This window comes from Tachypleus tridentatus, chromosome 2 (genome assembly GCF_004210375.1).
Source record: "Tachypleus tridentatus isolate NWPU-2018 chromosome 2, ASM421037v1, whole genome shotgun sequence".
Lineage (NCBI taxonomy): Eukaryota > Metazoa > Arthropoda > Merostomata > Xiphosura > Limulidae > Tachypleus > Tachypleus tridentatus.
In genome coordinates this window covers 148,311,759-148,333,964 of record NC_134826.1, presented here as the reverse complement: position 1 = coordinate 148,333,964, position 22,206 = coordinate 148,311,759, and the positions used below count along the sequence as shown (strand labels likewise).

Here is a 22,206-nt window from a genome sequence, read left to right as displayed (position 1 = left end):
ACTCTTTTACCAACGTATAGTGGGGTTAACCGTCACAGTATAACGACCCTACGGCTGAAAGGGCGAGAATGATCGGTGTCACGGGAATTCGAACCCGCGACCCTCAATTTACGAGTCGAGTGCCTTAACTACCTGGCCATGTTGGGTTGCATGAAGATCACCTTCAAGAATATTGTTTGTTGTCAGCACCGAAATATTGACTAATGGCCATAAAATCTCTAAAGTACCACGAGCAGTTTGACTATACTTTACAGTAACAGCTAAAGACTAACTTGGAAACAGTCACGAGTCCAGGTGACTTGTGAATGTGTTGGACTAACTATAAAATATTGTAATGTTATAGAAGCCATGCAGGTGACATTACACAACATTTTGTTTCATACAACGCTGACGTATTTGACGTCCAACATTCCATTCTACCGTAAAATCAGTCATATCAACACAATATATTGGTAAAGTTTTACACGCTGTCAGTGGTTTAAACATACCATTAGCAAGAGACACTGATACAAATATTTTTGTATTTTTCTTTATCGCTGAGAATACATACAGTTTACAATTTATTAGAAGATAAAACGAATGTGAGTACTCGGCATCCAATATGGCGGAACAAACTATAAATCACGTGACTTTTTATATTAGTGAGACCTTTATAGTATAGGCTTTATTTACAATGATATTTTCATGTGGATTTATTTCACTCGCAGTCAGTTTAACCATAGTTGTCAGTTATGAACTACAACCCTGAAATTCGTCGAAGTTAGTACGATAATAGAACTAATATGTACAGCTTTGAAAATTTATTTCTCTGAGGACAAAAGGAACACAGTTAATGTCATTTATCAAAAGCTATTGTAATGAACGAACGATGAAAATAACATCAAATATTGCTAAAAACATTATAAAATTATACATTTTATAAAAATGTGTTTGTTGTTGTGTCATACATAGGTCACTCACATCAGTACCACTTATTATAATAATTGTAGCAATATTCGTCACACCACACTTAATTTGACTTATCAGAGTCACTCATTACAATAATTGTGAGAACATTTATCACACCACACTTACCCGAGTTGTTAGAGTCACTCATTACAATAATTGTGAGAACATTTATCACACCACACTTACCCGAGTTGTTAGAGTCACTCATTACAATAACTGTGAGAACATTTATCACACCACACTTACCTGAGTTGTTAGAGTCTCTCATTACAATAATTGTGAGAACATTTATCACACCACACTTACCCGAGTTCTTAGAGTCACTCATTACAATAATTGTGAGAACATTTATCACACCACACTTACCCGAGTTGTTAGAGTCACTCATTACAATAACTGTGAGAACATTTATCACACCACACTTACCCGAGTTCTTAGAGTCACTCATTACAATAATTGTGAGAACATTTATCACACCACACTTACCCGAGTTGTTAGAGTCACTCATTACAATAACTGTGAGAACATTTATCACACCACACTTACCTGAGTTGTTAGAGTCACTCATTACAATAACTGTGAGAACATTTATCACACCACACTTACCCGAGTTGTTAGAGTCACTCATTACAATAACTGTGAGAACATTTATCACACCACACTTACCTGAGTTATTAGAATCGCTCATTACAATAATTGTGAGAACATTTATCACACCACACTTACCCGAGTTGTTAGAGTCACTCATTACAATAACTGTGAGAACATTTATCACACCACACTTACCCGAGTTGTTAGAGTTACTCATTACAATAATTGTGAGAACATTTATCACACCACACTTACCTGAGTTGTTAGAGTCACTCATTAGAATAATTGTGAGAACATTTATCACACCACACTTACCTGAGTTATTAGAGTCACTCATTACAATAATTGTGAGAACATTTATCACACCACACTTACCCGAGTTGTTAGAGTCACTCATTACAATAACTGTGAGAACATTTATCACACCACACTTACCTGAGTTGTTAGAGTCACTCATTACAATAACTGTGAGAACATTTATCACACCACACTTACCCGAGTTGTTAGAGTCACTCATTACAATAACTGTGAGAACATTTATCACACCACACTTACCTGAGTTATTAGAATCGCTCATTACAATAATTGTGAGAACATTTATCACACCACACTTACCCGAGTTGTTAGAGTCACTCATTACAATAACTGTGAGAACATTTATCACACCACACTTACCTGAGTTATCAGAGTCACTCATTACAATAATTGTGAGAACATTTATCACACCACACTTACCCGAGTTGTTAGAGTTACTCATTACAATAATTGTGAGAACATTTATCACACCACACTTACCCGAGTTGTTAGAGTCACTCATTACAATAACTGTGAGAACATTTATCACACCACACTTACCTGAGTTATCAGAGTCACTCATTACAATAATTGTGAGAACATTTATCACACCACACTTACCTGAGTTGTTAGAGTCACTCATTAGAATAATTGTGAGAACATTTATCACACCACACTTACCTGAGTTGTTAGAGTCACTCGTATTAACGCCAAACCACTTATTCCAACAAAATTATTTTATTATTTGTTAAAAATTTTAGTCCTGGTTGAATGGTGTAAATTATATTCAAGAATAACTTATGAACGTATTTTTTTGTTATTCTTAAATATTATTAAACATTCACGACACCAAACTTAAGTTGAGTTATTAATTAGAGTCACTCATAACAAAAATTGTGAGAGCATTTATCACACCATAACTTACCTTGAATTATTGGTTTATTAGCTCCGTTAAATGTTTTCTGGTGGTTTTACAGAAAAATGTTTAGAAAACAATACAACTAAAGAAATGAGTGCACAAATACCTGACGGATGTAACATTTCGACACAATAATGACAAAAAAGTTTAACTCGGTAATAACAAAAGTGTCGAAGCGAATATGACAAAGCTGATAAGAGCGTTGAAACAGTTACCTGATCTATGCAAGATAATTACAGAAATATTCAAATTGATTATATTTTACAAACTGTTTGTCCTAGAAGAACCAGTTTTCACCAGATATATATTAAGAACCACGCATTTCATTTGTATTGTAATAGGGAAAGTCACTCACTCAGGTTTGAAATAATAAAATTGACATTAACTAAAACTATTGTAATAACAATTATTAGTAAAGTAAGTTAGGTTAAGATACAACAGATACAATGGTATGATCTAGTTCAAATAGCCACGTACATATTCTGACAGATAAACGATCGAACAAACAGATATAATTTTCCACACACATATGTAGCTAAACATATCTAAACTTACTGTTGTTATATTCTTCACAAACGATACTCAATTCGGAAATGGCGTCTTGATATTCAAGACTGAAGGTCACGACTTTGCCCTCGACTGTGGCCTTCAAGGCAACCTCTTGTTTAATGTGTGTTGGTTTCTTCGGCCAGAAATAAGGAGGGTCTAAATCGTCCATGTTCCCTACCCAGAAATATGACGTCTTTCTTAAGGATGACGAACGAAGATATGACTGGACGCTGTCATATATTTTATCGGTATAAATCATGACTAGTCTTCCACCGATTTCCTCACATAGTTCATTTCCTTTTTCATGTTTTATCTCCACCGTGCTGATCACAAGACAAGATGATCCCCACTTTTCGAATCTTTTACCGCACTCTTTACCGTCAGTCACTGAGAGAGTGAATTATTAATAAAGATTCATGAGTAGAATGATAAGAAAACTAAGAAATACAATAATATTAATAACATTATATAACTTACACATACTTATAAAATATTCCATGTATAAAGAAACATGACCACAGGATGTGTCAGCTTAAGAGTTATATTTAACTGATACATATATGCATATATATACAGTCACGTTATGGTAAGTCAACAACAAATGAAATTAGTAAAAGCAAGCATCGCTCCAGGTTTTCAAACACTCAACAATTTACACCTGTCTAACAGAGTTATATCAGAAATGATATTAGGTTATTCAGAAATAAATGTCGGAATTCTCAAGACGACACTTAGAAGCTGAATATGGAGTTGGTTTAATACAACGTTTGTCGCTTACGAGGTGTCTCAATTGTCTGCTGTTCCAATTTGAATCAGAGTAAGTTTTGCAACCTACAAGGCAGCATGGAAAAGAAAGACTTTCTTCTGATTTTGCTTTACGAGTTCAAATTTGGACGAAAAGCCACCGAAACTACATGTAAAATGAACCAGGCATTCGGCCATGAATCTGTTACTGAAGTTCAGTGTTGGATCCCAAGGTTTCGACATGGAGATGAAAATCTTGAAGACCACAAAGGTCGTGGAAGGAAGCCATCCTTTGAAAACACCTTACAGGAAACAGTTGAGACAAACCCTCACACAACAGTACGTGAGCTTGCAGTAAAGCTAGGTACAAGCACATCAAGCATTACTAACCATATGACTGTGATTGGAAAGATGAAAAAGTTGGATAAGTGGGTTCTGTATGAGCTGACTGAAGATCAACAAAATCGGCGTTACATGAGACCTGACAAGGATGACACTCCAAATATTGAATTAATTGGTAACGGATGTTCTGCCTCATCCACCTTATTCCCAAGACCTTTCCCTTACTTTCATTTTTTCAGGCACTTTGACAACTTTTTGAACAATAAACACTTTCAAAACCAGGCAGCTGCAAAAGAAGCTTTCAGGGAGTTTATTGACCATACAAACTCTGATTTCTACAGCAGGGACATAAACAGCATAGTTACACGTGTTGAATCAAATGGTGCTCACTTTGATTAAAGCATGTTTCACACACTGGGTTATACTTTTCCAAACTTCGCAGTTAATAAACGACATTTATTTTTGGACAACCTAATAACAAAGAAAGGGTACAGTTCTGCCATCAGGAGAAATGGTAATCCCTGAACAGTTTTTAATATGTGGAAATGTACTTTTAAGGTTTCAAAGCCTATCAGAAATGGTCAGGATTTCTCTTACAACAAAATACATTAACCGGAAATAAAAGAGAAAAAATCAAACGTGAAAGGAGGATTGTTTGAAGGAAGAGAAAACCACGTGATAGTTGCTAGCTTTTCCCACAGGTAGTGATCAGAATCGATCATTCCCTTTGAACCCCGCGGGTGGAAAACTTATTGCATTTGTGGTAATTTTATGTCGTGATTATATTTACGGAAAACTGTGAAGAGGATCAAAGAAAACATGAAGATTACGACATGAACGGTTTTCTTGTTCTTTATGGTTGATGGTTTCATTCTAGTTGAAGATGTAGTGCAACGACGCGGAGGGACACAGATCTAGTTGAAGATGTAGTACAGCGACTGAGGGACACAGATCTAGTAAAAGATGTAGTGCAGCAATACGGAGAGATACAGACCTAGTTGAAGATGTAGTGCAGCGACACGGAGGGACACAAATCTAGTTGAAGATGCAGTACAGCAACGCGGAGGAACACAGATCTAGTTGAAGATGCAGTACAGCAACGCGGAGGAACACAGATCTAGTAGAAGATGTAGTGCAGCGACACGGAGGAACACAGATCTAGTTGAAGATGTAGTGTTGTAACGCGGAGGGACACAGATCTAGTTGAAGATGCAGTACAGCAACGCGGAGGAACACAGATCTAGTTGAAGATGCAGTACAGCAACGCGGAGGAACACAGATCTAGTTGAAGATGTAGTGCAGCGACACGGAGGAACACAGATCTAGTTAAAGATGTAGTGTAGCAATGCAGAGAGGCACAGATCTAGCTGAAGATATAGTACAGCGATGCGAAGGTACACAGATCATGACTAGAGTAATCAGTTACAGCGCGTATTACTTTTTAAATCTAAAGATTATTAAAACCATTTTGTATTCATAATTTTATTTTTTGAAAGTAAACCATCTAGAGTGGAGATCCTTTTCATGGATAGAGCTGAGAATTGTAAATACAAATACTGAACCTTTCCTTCCTTTCTTTTCTTCATTTTTTCTTTCCTCCATCTCAGATGACCTTCTGTGCCTTTCTAGGCTTCTTCACAGCTTTACCCAATGCTTGTGGAGGCATGATTGAAAGTAGACTTTCTCTTAGATCAAAAACAGAATCCCCCCAAAATCAAGAAAATGTGATAAAATCTCTTATAAGGCAGTTAACATGAGCACCGAAACTTGTTTGTCTCAGAAACCAACAGAAAAGCACAACTTTGATTATCCATAAAGCGAAGACTGTGGAGATACTGATGATAACAGTTTTACAATTTTCTGTACTGGGTGTAGAAAGAGATGAAATGAAAACTCACACAATGCTCTTGACTGTTCTTTAGTTTTCAGACAGGTTAAGCTAATGGATGTGGTGGTGGTGTAGTGGTGTGGGGCTAGTTGCGTCAATTAATTTAATGGAGAGAGTAACATCCAAAGTGTACCAATATATTATTAACGATAATATACACTTCTCATTGTTTCACTTTTATCATGGATGGTTAAATGCTTTTACGGAATTATAATCCAAACAGTCCAACTATAGTTTCTAAAATTAGTTTGAAGTGCCTACTAGTCACTTGAGTCTCTTCCTCCCCACAAACACTCAAGCTCTTTAAGAATTGTGAAGATAAGTTTCAATATCGTATTCGTCATTGAAATCCCCTGTCAATGTTTTCAAGCTAGTTTCAGAATATTAACAAGGCGAAAAATTAGTTCAAACCTGCTTTAGGCCGAGATCAGTAAATATTTGCTTTTCTGTATGTTTTAACCATATAGTATATAATGGACTACTTGTGATTTACCAATCTTGGTACTGAAACCCGATTTTTTAACATTGTAAAATCTCAAACTTACCTCTGAACCACCTAGTGGCACCTGTAAATGAAAATCTGTTGTCTTTCTAGTTAGGTTTTCGTCTACTGGTTATCTCAGAAAGATTAACTAATTAATATTTGATTATAATTCATCAAGGTTTTCTTATTACCCGTAAACATAGTGTTGACATGGTACAACATGGATAAGTAAACACTAATCTTCTCCTATTACCAGACTTCTCATTTTACTTAACATGATTGGGCTACATTTTGTTGTAGGCCCCATTATGGATGGTCCTGGTTACCCCAAGTTGGCCCATATTCCTTTTTTATATCAATTTCTTTAAGTACAAGATATATCTCAGTCTTAGAAATTTTAGATCCCCAAACAGAACACAATTTTATGATATAAATATTTTCTTACGGGGAAAGAATTGTTATACAAATTTATCATACGCAATAATTTTTTCTGTAACATGACGCTAACTGTGAAATGCCGAAGAATGTTAAAATGTAATTTTAACAAATTCCGTTATACCATGGCTTTATATTGGTTGTGGTTATCCCTAGCCTTAATGATTTGCATATTTAAAGTAGCTTTAATATAAAGTAATAAACTCTTCAGAAGCTGAAACAGAATAAACCTATAAATATTTCACGATACTTTGTAATTAAAATAGCTCTTTTCTTCTGATATAATGATACTGAAGCTATAAAAATATAAATGACTCAGAGTTCTGTAGCTATCGAAAAGGAACTGTAGTACAACAGACGGACTTACAGTTGAACTGGTTCTCTGCCAGTAGATACTCTTGGCACTTTAACTAAGTGTCTTTGAATAGTTGCAAATCAGCATTAGAGACACTAAGAATACTCTGACTAAGTTCTTTCTTTCTGTATGGTATTCTGTAATCACTATTGTAGACGTTAAGGACACTCTAACTAAGATTTTCTTTCCTTATGGTAGTTTGTAACCGTTATTGAGGACACTAAGGATACTGTCAGTAAATGGTTATTTTCCTATGGTAGTGTACCAGCCGGTATTGACGACTTTAATATTGATTTCTTTCTTATGGTAATACAGTTGATAATACTCATGAATCCTTATAAAAGGTTTTACAAGAAATCTTACAAATGATGTTCCAAGAGATCTTATAAGGGATCTTATAAATGATATTACAAAAGGTCTAAATAAGACTTTACAAAAGGTCTTACAAGGGATTTTATAAATGGTGTTGCAAGAAGTCTTAAGAGAGGTCTTACAATGATAATACATAAAACCAAGTGTGCCCACACAGACCAAAACTGGCAGACAAAAACCATGACTCCAACCACTTTATTTTTTCTTTATAAGCACAATATTGGGCCTTAGTTTGACTGACCATTTCTGGACAAGTATGGCCTTCGTAATCTTCTGCCAACATTTATGAGTCCATTTCAAACCATACTACTCGATGAATTTACAATAATCAGGAATGGAATGTTAGGTTCCTTGTGGAGTATATATATCAGGAATGGCATGTTAGGTTCCTTGTGGAGTATATATGGAAGCCAATAAGTGTAAGTTAGTGAGCGATGAATTAGTTTAAAAAGCGGGACTTTTAATACTAATAGAGAGAAATAGCTAACGTTTAGAAATATTTAACCCACAAAGCTGGATAAGAGGTGACGACAGCTTTACTCTTACCCGTTAATACGTCCGATGACCGAGATGAAACCGTTGTTAAAAATACAGATGTTTGGTTTTGCATGTGGTTTTCAGTTACAACTGTTCTCGGTAAATCTGTGAGAAACAAAAATATATATTTTCTATTTTTATCTTCCTTAATACAATTATATAAATAGCATTTAAATTAAAACAATCAAAACACAAAGTGTACAATTATATTAACACTTAGCTACGTTATTCAAATTAATGAAAAATACGTTTCTTAACATTTCAATCTGAAGTTCAGGCTTCAAAGAAGGCTCACGTACACTTGTATTTCTGTGATTGACATCACTAGTATATTAGGAATCACTGATAAACTTTCTACGTACTTCCATAAGAATCACTGAATGTTTAGGTATTTATATCAGTGTAACACAACTAGTCTTTCCACTGAGATCCATGACGATCTAGCTATAGCAATAGAAGTGAGGTAAATTTCTGTATTCCTGAAAATGTGTATATTATCAGAGTGTCAGTAGACACAAACTAGTCTGTTCATCGATGCTGACACTTTTACTAAATATTTGAGTCGCCTATTCGTTACATAGAGTACTTTTACTATTCTTGATGTTGTTACTAAGTGGTAGTGTTCTCAGTTGTGGGGGGAATTTTTAAATATGGTCAGAAAAACGAAATGATAAACATTATATATAAGACGCAGAGATTTCTAAACAATTTCACTTAATATCACTTTATCCACATTTATCTCTGGCGTATCATAAATTATACTTGAAACTGGGTTAAATCTCTGATGGTAGTTGTTTTCTCTTTTAAGCTATGTAATTAGAAACTGGAAAAGCCTAAAACATAATTATTACAACAGTTCCAAGAAAAGCATGAGAAAACGAATTCATGTTTATATCCAACAAATATTTCCATTCTACAGTAATCTGTTCCAAGTTTTTAATGTTTGTTAAGATTTAAACGAGTTTCTTACACAGATTAGTCCTGGTATTTATAATGTAAAAAAGTTCTAGTTTAGTAAAATAGAGCAGAAACGTTATTTACTGACACTCACACAAAGTTTATTAAACATTGAAATGTAATGACAACTGCTCAATCTCGTAAACCAGACTTTTGGAGAATCGAAAATGTATCCCGTAATTAAAACGAAAAAATATATATAAAAGTATTAAACATTTTAATGTTTTAAAATGGGTTACAATATTTCATACGATGTTATTATACTTTAGAATTCGTGTTTTGATGCTCTCACAACTTAATCTAGTTGACACAATTAAATTATTATCGGACAGCAGCACATTTTACGTTTACATTTTTCTCAAAAGATTTCAAAACTTAACTATATGAATGTGGTTATCTTTGAAAGTGAATGATAAAAGTAATATGTCACTCTTGTAAATTAGTAGAAGAAATAACACACAAAAACAAACGAGAAAGTAGACCAAAGTTGAAGAGGAAAGTGGTGAAGTTGGAACAAAATAGATGAGGAATAAACTTAGACAACAAAACTTAAGCAATTTTACTCGATAAAGCGAATCGTACAAATCGGAACAGTCTCACCTGTCATATTCATTACACCAGAAGTAAGGCAGAAGCAAACAATTGCCATGAAAGGTAGGTAATGTTTTCCATTCCAGTTCGTGTCCATCTTCTTCCATCAATGCAATTACTTTTCTATGAAGTTACTAATCAAATATATTATTGTGAGAAATAACATTAGATAGGTGCCTCAACATAGAGTTTCTTTTTTCTAAGGTTTGTACAAGACAAACGTTTTATGATCACCGTAAAAAAAGAACACTGTCCAGTTGTTACTATACAATTACTATAGCTTTTAGTTCACGTCTATTAAATAAATGGTCACTTTCTCTTCTATGTAGCAGAAGGTCCAATCAAAATAAAAAGGAAAGACAAAATAAAGTTTTACTGTATATATTTTTTCTTCTTTAAAATGACGAAAAACATCATAATAATGAAAACAGAAAGCCTGAAACTTCCATTTTCCAAAAGTAAAAGTGACGTAAGTCACTTCACCTTATGTCCGACAGATATAACATTTGCGGAGAAAATAATTACACTTTTAGCCAATAGATAGCAATTCAAAAACAATCCTTTGAACCAAAATACCAAGATAGATAAGATATACACTGCTGACCAAAATCTTAAAACCAATGAACATAAAAAAATATGCATTTTGCGTTGTTACACTCAACCACTTATTTGAGTAAAGCTTCAAAGATGAAAATAAGAAAATGGAAAATAAAAATAAAAAACATTTTTAGCACTTAATAGGGAAAATGTGAACACTATGAAATTAGTCTAAATACCAGCTGGTAAAAAGTTTAAGACCGTACCAAAAGAAATCCTAAACAAGCGAGGGCCTTCAGTGAAAAGGATGCTCTCTCCATCATGCCAATGTAGCCAGCTGCTGTTTGACGGCCCTGTATAACCTGAAGCTCCATTGTTCTATGGAAGAAGAAAGCACCCCAGATCATAATGGAACTTTCTCCACTGTATAGAAAATGTCTTCGGTGGGATATACTTATGGTGCCAGTAACGTTGGAAGCCATCTGGCCCATCCAGGTTAAAATTTTTCATCATCAGAGAACAAAACCACTTCTCTACGTCCCATGTTTGGTGCCTCTCAGCAAAGTTTAACCGAGTTGTTTCGTGGTATGAAAAGAGGCGTGGCCTTTGTAGACCTTTACGGTTTTTAAAGTCTTTCTCTCGTAGATACCGTCTTATTGTTCTTGAGCTGCATTCTGCATCCGTAAGGGCCTTAATCTAGTTCGACGATCGGCTGGTGTCTTGCCGGACAACCCCTCGAATCCTCCTGCTTAACGCAGGCGAAATTTTCTTGGGCCGACCACTTGAAATTCTCGTTCCGTATCTTTCAGGTTCTTTTTATAAATTTACAACAGCAGTTTTACTACATCCAATCTCACCAGGGATGGCACGTTGAGAAAGACCTTGCTTTTGCAGCTCAACAATTCTGCTACGTTCAAACTCTGTCAACTTTTAGCTTTTGTCATGTAACACAGAAAATTTCAGTGAGAGATGTTGACAACGCTAACGCTGCAACACAAATGACTGAATTTCGTTACGTGTTTACCGATTAACGCTTCGTTTTAGTATGGTATTAAACTTTTGACCAGCTAGTATTTAGGCTAATTTCATAGTGTTCACATTTTCCTTATTAAATGCTAAAAAAGTTTTTTTTTTTTTCCCTTTTCTTATTTTCATCTTTCAAAGCTCAACTCGAATAAGTGGTTGAGTCTAACAATGCAAAATGCATATTTTTTCTTTATGTTCATCGGCCTTAAGATTTTGGCCAGCAGTGTATGTTTAATGCCTGATTCACAGAAATTATTTTAACAGGTTTGTCTGTTAAGACAGTGATAATGCTAATGATATATACGTGTATATTTAACTTACCAATAAATATTTTGAGTATAGCATCAAACTAATTTCATAAAGGCAGCTTGTAGCTACAAATAGCTGTTTTATATAAATTAATTCAAAACTTACCAACAGTAGGCACGTTCAATTTTCGCCCAAAGTTACACTAGAGCTATCTTGCCAGAGCCTCGACAGCTCCAAAGCTTAGAGGACTTTTTTTTTGGGGGGAGGACATTTGAATGCGAAACATTAGCTCTGGGATTCACAATCTGAGCATGTGTTAAAACTAATTAATGGATTAGCAATAACTTCATAGAACTATAACGCTAAAAGTTTTTGGTTTGATTTTATCGTGATGAACAAAGCGCATATTTGTGACTTTGCGCAAAACAACAAACACACACTCGACTTTTATGAGTAAAGCCTGTTTCATTTCGCTTTTGTTTATTAAACACTTTCTCTAATGTGTTTAATGTGTGTCCATGTCGGTCAGGATCTTTAAGAAGACCAAATACAAAATAATTTAAACAGAAACACCAAGACTGTTTTAATTAACTCACCAGTTACAACTTGGCTTTCCTAAAATATACAATTATTCAAATTGATACAATATACGAGTTACATTGGTGCTGAACTATATAAAAACAAGTAGATAATTCGAGGGGTAGTGTCATATACAAGTACATGAAATTATCAAATAAAGAATTTTCCAAGTAATCATCTTCAAAATACAACGTTAAAATCAGAGGTTCGATTCCTTTCACTGGTCTGAGCAGATAGCCCGATGTGGCTCTGCTATCGCAAACACACACACATACCATCTTCATAAAAACAAAGTAAAATTGTAATAAAATTATAAAGATAAAAATCCGCTAATATGGTGTTACATAATTAATATAAACTAACTAAATATTCGGGTTCGATTATTTAATTTGTCCCTCATGGAAACTATAATCTTTAGCACAGGGTAATACGTAGTTTTACATAGAAACTATAATCTTTAGCACAGGGTAATACGTAGTTTTACATGGAAACTATAATCTTTAGCACACAGTAATTCATAGTTTTACATGGAAACTATAATCTTTAGCACACGGTAATACATAGGTTTACATGGAAACTATAATCTTTAGCACACGGTAATTCATAGTTTTACATGGAAACTATAATCTTTAGCACACGGTAATACATAGTTTTACAACAAAAACTATGATCTTTAGTACAAGGTAATACATAGTTTTACACGGAAACTATAATCTTTAGTACACGATAATTCATAGTTTTACATGGAAACTTTAATCTTTAGCACACGGTAATACATAGTTTTACATGGAAACTATAATCTTTAGCATGCGGTAATTCATAGTTTTACATGGAAATTATAATCTTTAGCACACGGTAATTCATAGTTTTACAACAAAAACTATAATCTTTAGCACACGGTAATACATAGTTTTACATGGAAACTATAATCTTTAGCACATGGTAATACATAGTTTTACAACAAAACTATGATCTTTAGCACACGGTAATACATAGTTTTACATGGAAACTATAATCTTTAGCACACGGTAATACATAGTTTTACATGGAAACTATAATCTTTAGTACACGGTAATTCATAGTTTTACATGGAAACTATAATCTTTAGTACACGGTAATTCATAGTTTTACATGGAAACTATAATCTTTAGCACACGGTAATACATAGTTTTACATGGAAACTATAATCTTTAGCAAGCGGTAATTCATAGTTGTAGATGGAAATTATAATCTTTAGCACACGGTAATTCATAGTTTTACAACAAAAACTATAATCTTTAGCACACGGTAATACATAGTTTTACATGGAAACTATAATCTTTAGCACACGGTAATTCATAGTTTCACAACAAAAACTATAATCTTTAACACACGATAATTCATAGTTTTACATGGAAACTATAATCTTTAGTACACGGTAATTCATAGTTTTACATGGAAACTATAATCTTTAGCACACGGTAATACATAGTTTTACATGGAAACTATAATCTTTAGCAAGCGGTAATTCATAGTTGTAGATGGAAATTATAATCTTTAGCACACGGTAATTCATAGTTTTACAACAAAAACTATAATCTTTAGCACACGGTAATACATAGTTTTACATGGAAACTATAATCTTTAGCACACGGTAATTCATAGTTTCACAACAAAAACTATAATCTTTAACACACGATAATTCATAGTTTTACATGGAAACTATAATCTTTAGCACACGGTAATTCATAGTTTTACATGGAAACTATAATCTTTAGCACACGGTAATACATAGTTTTACATGGAAACTATAATCTTTAGCACACGGTAATTCATAGTTTCACAACAAAAACTATAATCTTTAACACACGATAATTCATAGTTTTACATGGAAACTATAATCTTTAGCACACGGTAATACATAGTTTTACATGGAAACTATAATCTTTAGCATGCGGTAATTCATAGTTGTACATGGAAATTATAATCTTTAGCACACGGTAATTCATAGTTTTACAACAAAAACTATAATATTTAGCACACGGTAATTCATAGTTTTACATGGAAACTATAATCTTTAGCACACGGTAATACATAGTTTTACAACAAAAACTATAATCTTTAGCACACGGTAATACATAGTTTTACATGGAAACTATAATCTTTAGCACACGGTAATTCATAGTTTCACAACAAAAACTATAATCTTTAACACACGATAATTCATAGTTTTACATGGAAACTATAATCTTTAGCACACGGTAATACATAGTTTTACATGGAAATTATAATATTTAGCACACGGTAATTCATAGTTTTACAACAAAAACTATAATCTTTAGCACACGGTAATTCATAGTTTTACATGGAAACTATAATCTTTAGCACACGGTAATACATAGTTTTACATGGAAACTATAATCTTTAGCACACGGTAATACATAGTTTTACAACAAAAACTATGATCTTTAGTGCAAGGTAATACATAGTTTTACACGGAAAGTATAATATTTAGAAAACGGTAGTTCGTAGTTTTACATGGAAGCTATAATCTTTAGCACAAGGTAATGTATGGTTTTATGGGTGTTGCAAGCCACTTGTTTTATTGGTTAAAGCAAACTTCTCAAGTAAAGAAACATAATAGCTTCTCACACGATATTTTCAATGTTTGTTTAAATGTCTGAATAGGTGTCGCAGGTTCGAATCCCTTTCACTAAACATGCTTGCTTTTTCAGTGGTATGGTACATACCATATATACATATGGTACAAACCTCACTGTTTGTCGGTGAACGAGTAACCCTAAAGTTGGCAGAAGGTGATGTATAGTAGCTATCTTCCCTCTAATCCATCTCTGCTAAATTAGGGACTGGTAACGCAGATAGCCGTCGAGTTGCTTTTCACGAGATACAAAACAAACCACAAAACTGTATGTGCCTGCTACTCGACTGTCGATAAGGTAACCCTAGAGTTGGCGGAGGGCACTCTTGGCCTGTTGTCTTTCCTCTAGTCTATCAGGTGGAAGATGTAGACATCATAGTTTTGTAGCCTTGCGCCAAATTTAAAAAATGAATGATACTAATGTACAGGATTTATTCTGTTTTATTCTATTTTAGTAAAGACTGTTACATGTAAAGTTAAAGTGTTCTTATATTGTGAAGTTAGAGTTCTTATCTTATGAAGTTAAAGTGTTTTCTTGTGAATTTAAAGTTTTCTTATCTCTTGAAGATAAAGGCTTTTTTTCTTGTAAAGTTAAAGTGTTCTTATATTGTAAAGTTAGAGGGTTCTTTTCAAACTGACAACTTTCTTAATCTTGGAGTATTGTACAAACACCTCTATCAAACAATAGCAATGACTGATATCAAAATACTAAGATCTTAGTAGAAATGTACAACTGAAGTTAGTAAAATGAAACACCTTTGGAGAAATTTTTTACTAACTGCATGAATGTTACCTAATCTACAGAGATAATATTTTGTACCAGCTACATAGATGTTACCTAATCTACAGAAATAATATTTTGTACCAGCTACACGGATGTTACTCAATCTACAGAGATAATATTTTGTACCAGCTAAACGGATGTTACCCAATTTACAGGGATAATATTTTGTATCAGCTACACGGATGTTACTCAATCTACAGAGGTAATATTTTGTATCAGCTACACGGATGTTACTCAATCTACAGAGATAATATTTTGTATCAGCTAAACGGATGTTACTCAATCTGCAGAGATAATATTTTGTACCAGCTACACGCATGTTACTCAATCTACAGAGATAATATTTTGTATCAGCTACACGGATGTTACTCAATCTACAGAGATAATATTTTGTACCAGCTACACAGATGTTACTCAATCTACAGAGATAATATTTTGTACCAGCTACACGGATGTTACTCAATCTACAGAGATAATATTTTGTACCAGCTACACGGATGTTATCCAATTTACAGAGATAATATTTTGTACCAGCTACACGGATGTTACTCAATCTACAGAGATTATATTTTGTACCGGCTACACGGATGTTACTCAATCTACAGAGATAATATTTTGCACCAGCTACACAGATGTTATCTAATCTACAGAGATAATATTTTGTACCAGCTACACGGATGTTATCCAATTTACGGAGATAATATTTTGTACCAGCTACACGGATGTTACTCAATCTACAGAGATAATATTTTGTACCAGCTACACAGATGTTATCTAATCTACAGAGATAATATTTTGTACCAGCTAAACGGATGTTACTCAATCTACAGAGATAATATTTTGTACCAGCTACACAGATGTTATCTAATCTACAGAGATAATATTTTGTACCAGCTAAACGGATGTTACTCAATCTACAGAAATAATATTTTGTACCAGCTACACGGATGTTACCCAATCTACAGAGATAATATTTTGTACCAGCTACACAGATGTTATCTAATCTACAGAGATAATATTTTGTATCAGCTACACGGATGTTATCCAATCTACAGAGATAATATTTTGTATCAGCTACACGGATGTTACTCAATCTACAGAAATAATATTTTGTACCAGCTACACGGATGTTACCCAATCTACAGAGATAATATTTTGTACCAGCTACACGGATGTTACCCAATCTACAGAGATAATATTTTGTACCAGCTACACGGATGTTACCCAATCTACAGAGATAATATTTTGTACCAGCTACACGGATGTTACCCAATCTACAGAGATAATTTTTGTGTGCTAGCAGGTAAGCGCATAGCTACACAAATCGCTATTTGCGCTCTGCTCACCGGGGGTATATAAACCCAGTTTCTTGCGTTGTGAGCCAGCAGGTATTCCACCGTGTCTCTGTAAGGGTGTGGAGACAGAAAGCAAAAACAAACGTATGAATAAATAAAGTTTCATTGAGAAAAATAAGAAAATCGTACATGTACTGTATGAACTTGGAATTATGAATAACTTTTCTTATGACCTGCAAGAGTTAGTAAATATTCTTATAAACATTCGTCAGTGATTACATGCTTCAAAAGGGACAAATGTACAGATTTTCAGTGCTGTTTGTCTGTCCTAATTTACACGTTATCTACTGTTAATCTAAGTAAATTGTATGAAACACTTTGAGTTATTTTAATGTTGTAAGTAGAACCTAATATCAATGATAAATTTCAAGTCTATTCTATTTTGCTGTAGTTAAGCATAAATCTGCAGAATGGGCTATTTGTGTCATGCTCACCACCGGATTGAAACGACGTTTCTAGCATCATAAATCTACAGAATGGGCTATCTGTGTCATGCTCATCACCGGATTGAAACGACGTTTCTAGCATCATAAATCCAAAGAATCAGCAATGTACCACTGGAGGTCGTTTTAATAGTCCTCAAGATTTTAAGAGATTTCTTTGTGGTCGTATGATCACAGGGTTGATAGTAGGAAGTTTTCACTTATTCTAAACTAATGTATGTTAACGTCGTAAATTATAGAAACCTGTAAACAAACTTTTGAAAGTATTTTGCTACATTAAATAGCGCAAAAGTGTAATTTTTATAAAATATAAGTACTTAAATAAATTCAAATTCAAATCATACTCACCAGTAGTGAAAGTCGTGGAATTTATGAACTTCGGACCAATCTAACGTTTTTGTGTTCGCACATAAACTGAAAGTTCCACTGGCGTACGTGTATGTATATAAGTACATATCTGTGTGTATAACATGCACATTACACTCTGTAAGCCCTAAAACATGCGTTTACTCGTATATTGAATAAATATGAATTAACTGCCAACCATTTCCACAAAAAACGTCTAGTTTTAATGAGTTTAACAAGCCAAACAAATGCACGCAATATATCATTCCTGTGTTCTGTATTGGGCTCTAATGAAACGTTTCATTCGCTTTTACTCTTAGAAACTAAGAAGATAAATCGAATAAAGTAACATATATCACGATATCGCTAAGTGCTGTGCAGCGAAATCCTTTGTTACATTTTTTTCAGTTAAAAATTACAAAATCTTTATTACCATCAAGCCTGAACATAGTCCAGAACATCGTTATTTATATGAATGAAAACGTGAAGTTTTGTTTTCATATATATATATTTATTTATTACTTTCGTTCGACTGCAGCAACATATCCAATAAAGAAGCCTTCCGCAAGTTACTTGCACTACTTATTTTTATTGATTTCTCATCCGCACAATATATTTAGGTGGAGATTAAAAATTAAAAACACTTAGCTAATGTGTTCCCTAGAATTTTTCAGGGCTCTATAGATACTAAAATTTACTAATAAAATATGCCAATAAAACCTTTTCACGTGCAAAAGAATTACTCAGTTTTTTTACTTTAAGATATCTTGATGTATTATTTTATATGAATCTGTTTCTCGGTTTAAAAGGTTTTCTAATTTGTTTCGAACGTATTTTTTACGTTATTTAGAAGTAAATAAATACAGTGAAATAAATGTTAAAAACTTAACAAATATTTAACCTATTAGTAGTTGGGGCACGTGTTTACGGACAAGAGGATGCCACCTCATGTCTATTGCGTAATACATACATCTAAGTGTTATATAACTGTTACGTAGTTTGAGTGCTATTACCCAGATGTCGCGTTGCCAGGAGCACGTTGCTAGGGCGCCATGACATTTGAAAATGGAAGCTGTCTGCTGTCAGGGAGCGTATTACTAAAAGTGACATCATAATTCCAGTGGTACTCAAGGGACAGCAACTTACAAGGTCGCTAAGTGGCACTAGAAGGGTGTGATGATCGTGCAGGTAGATCGCAAATACTTGTGTTTACAGTTTCGCTTTATAAGTAAAACATTAAATCTCCTATTTTAGTTTTATCACCTTTATAATTTTAGCACATATATTGTCTACATTTTTTGTTTTTTTGAATTTCGCACAAAGCTACTCGAGGGCTATCTGTACTAGCCGTCCCTAATTTTGCAGTGTAAGACTAGAGGGAAGGCAGCTAGTCATCACCACCCACCGCCAACTCTTGGGCTACTCTTTTACCAACAAAAAGTGGGATTGACCGTCACATTATGAGGCCCCCACGGCTGGGAGGGCGAGCATGTTTGGCGCGATTCGGGCGCGAACTCGCGACCCTCAGATTACGAAGCGCACGCCTTAACGCGCTTGGCCATGCCGGGCCACCTACATTTTACCAAGGCAGATGGTGTTTTTACGGGTAGATGATGTTGTTGATACTTGATCGTCTAGCAAACGTCTGGCTAGGTTGACAAAATTATTTGTTGTGTATTTGTAGCCTTGACAACAAAGCTATCAAACCAGAGTAAGTGTTAAGAATTTCTAAAAAAAAACCAAAAAAAAACACTCGAAGATAATTAAATATGAATTAACGTTTAAAGCTTTTTTTAAACATTTTTTTTAAAACAAATCTCTGAATCTTTCCGGTTGTTATTCAGACTTCCCAAATTAAAATTTAGGTTATCACTATAACCAATTATGAGGACAACAACACTATAGTTTAATGAATGAAATAACCTGTTAAATGTATCCAGCCCTTAGTGACAAGATACATTAAGATGTCCTAAAGAGAAGAAGAGTTTTAGTAATCCATATGATCCTAAGAGCCTTAATTTGGATTGCTTGGATCCATTCCCTGTTTCTTATTACATCAATGATTTGATGTACGCCTTCTACATTTTATTTATCTCAAATTAATGGAAACGGTGTGTAATTCAGATATCTATTTCAGTTTACATGAAATTCTCACGGCATGTAACGTCCAGCTGACTTTAATGAAGGAGACTATTTTTTTAAATGTGAAACGAGACATGATGAAGCTAGAAACTCACTAGATACCCAGATTACAAAGATAGGTAAACTCAACATCAAGTGAACCATAATAAACCATAACACAGACTTACAATTTTAAACTCACGAAAGCTTACGGATTTCAGCCACATTACCACTTCAAATCATTTTCCGTAGCCCCAACGCCAAAATTTCAGTTCTCATTAAGAAAAATCTTGATTGAATAGTTCTTTTGCTTTCACCAAAAGAGTCCCCACTGGCTCGTGAAGTGGTGTTGTTAAAATATCAAATATGAATACTGAAAGTACACGTGAGCAGTCTACGTATTATTTCAAGAGATTAATGTGGTAATAGAGTTCTTGGTTGCTTAAACGTAAGTAAAAAATAAAATATAGGCCTAAAGGATTGGTTTACTTGTTTTCAATACTTTTTATCTAAATCGTATGGTTTAATTTCTTAAGGATTTTTATTTTATTGCATGCTATTGAATCTTGCCAAATGGTTTGTCGTTTTGACATACATTTTCAATGCTTATTAATAAATTACGTTAAATATGTCTCATTGTTTAATCTGTAGAACATGAAAATGGTGATTACATTACATTAATAATGTTTTAAGTTAGGTAAAAGATGTTGATAGTAGATTTTTCTTCTACGACCTCAGTAAAACCAGAACAAAAAATTATTTAGATCTAGATAGATATAAATGCCAAAAACTAGTCTGTATGTATTTATTTATCCAAGACGACGATAACTGGATATTTCGTTAAAAATGTAACGTTATAGTTTGACGATAATGATTCAAGCATGAATGGTTTTAACCCTAACACGTAACACAATTCAGTATCAGTTATATAAAGGTTCTAAAATTTGCATAAGGGTTAGCTCGAGTCATTTCTTATTTTTTAAACTTTGCAAGCATACTGAAAACTCTTAAAAGTTTATAAAGACAAGTAGGAAGAGATATATACGTAATCTAGATTGCTATAGTAATATAGAAAGTTTTTATGTGTTTGTTTGTTTGTTTTTGAATTTCGCTCAAAGTTACACGAGGGCTATCTGAGCTAGCCGTCCCTAATTTAGCAGTGTAAGACTACAGGGAAGGCAGCTAGTCGTCACCATCCATCACCAACTCTTGGGCTACTCTTTTACCAACGAGTAGTGGAATTAACCGTCACATATTAACGCCCCCACGACAGAAAGGGCGAGCATGTTTGCAACAGGGATTCGAATAAGCGACCTTCAGATTACGAATCCAGCATCTTAACCACCAGGCCATGGCGAGCCAGAAAGTTCTAATGCTATACAAAATCGTGAAACAAGAAAGTGAAAACGAGAAAAGCCGAGTTGTTTAATTTTTTTAAACAATATATTTAGTCTGCAAAATCTCCCCAGTGGCTCAGTGGTATGTCTGCGGACTTACAACGCTAAAAAGCGGGTTCTGCGGGTAGGCAGAACACAGATAGTCCACTGTGTAGCTTTGTGCTTAATTCAAGACACATAAACACACACACACACACTGTAGCAAATCGCTGTAATTATGTTCGTTAGTCCGGACCAATGAAAGGATACAATTTTTTTTTTTACAAGTAACTCAGTTTTTGTTGTTTTCACTTTCTTGTTTCAATATTTTTCTAGCATTCACACTTTCTATATTACTATAGCTAGGTAGGTAACACATATATCGATTCGTATTTGTCTTTAAAAATAAAATAAAAATATTATACTTATTTGTTTCCTCTTTGCTTGCTATATTTTTGTGCACCAGCAAATACCGTTAGGACCTCTACCAACCTACCCTCAAATCTAATTACATATTCATTGTAGTGCATCATTCGTTATAATATATTTATTATACTATCCTTTTAAGTACAAGAAAGAAATCATTCGGACTTCACATGCAACAATTCTGTTAAAGAATTAGCGTTATAAGATGCATCGTCATACTTACCTGGAAATGTCACTTACTTGCTTGGACGAAATTTTGTTCAAATAGAAAAATTTTGTTCGACACCATAAACACATTTAAAGCGATTTAAGTTGTTTTGA

The 22,206-nt window shown here is 34.0% G+C and overlaps 1 protein-coding gene across 2 annotated transcripts; it reads right to left on the bottom strand.

Annotated features, from left to right (window-relative positions):
• Positions 1-540: 540 nt before the first annotated feature.
• Positions 541-18,113, bottom strand: LOC143236730 (uncharacterized). 2 transcript variants are annotated; one of them, XM_076475189.1, is made up of 4 exons: positions 17,966-18,113; positions 10,016-10,140; positions 8,468-8,563; positions 541-3,688 (listed from the first exon to the last, which is right to left on the bottom strand). In XM_076475189.1, exon 4 carries the CDS (start codon positions 2,474-2,476, stop codon positions 1,010-1,012), a length of 1,467 nt encoding a protein of 488 aa, XP_076331304.1. In that variant the 5' UTR covers positions 2,477-3,688; positions 8,468-8,563; positions 10,016-10,140; positions 17,966-18,113; the 3' UTR covers positions 541-1,009. Both variants share the same exon structure in this region, with proteins under 2 accessions (XP_076331304.1, XP_076331314.1).
• Between the last annotated feature and the right edge of the window lie 4,093 nt (positions 18,114-22,206).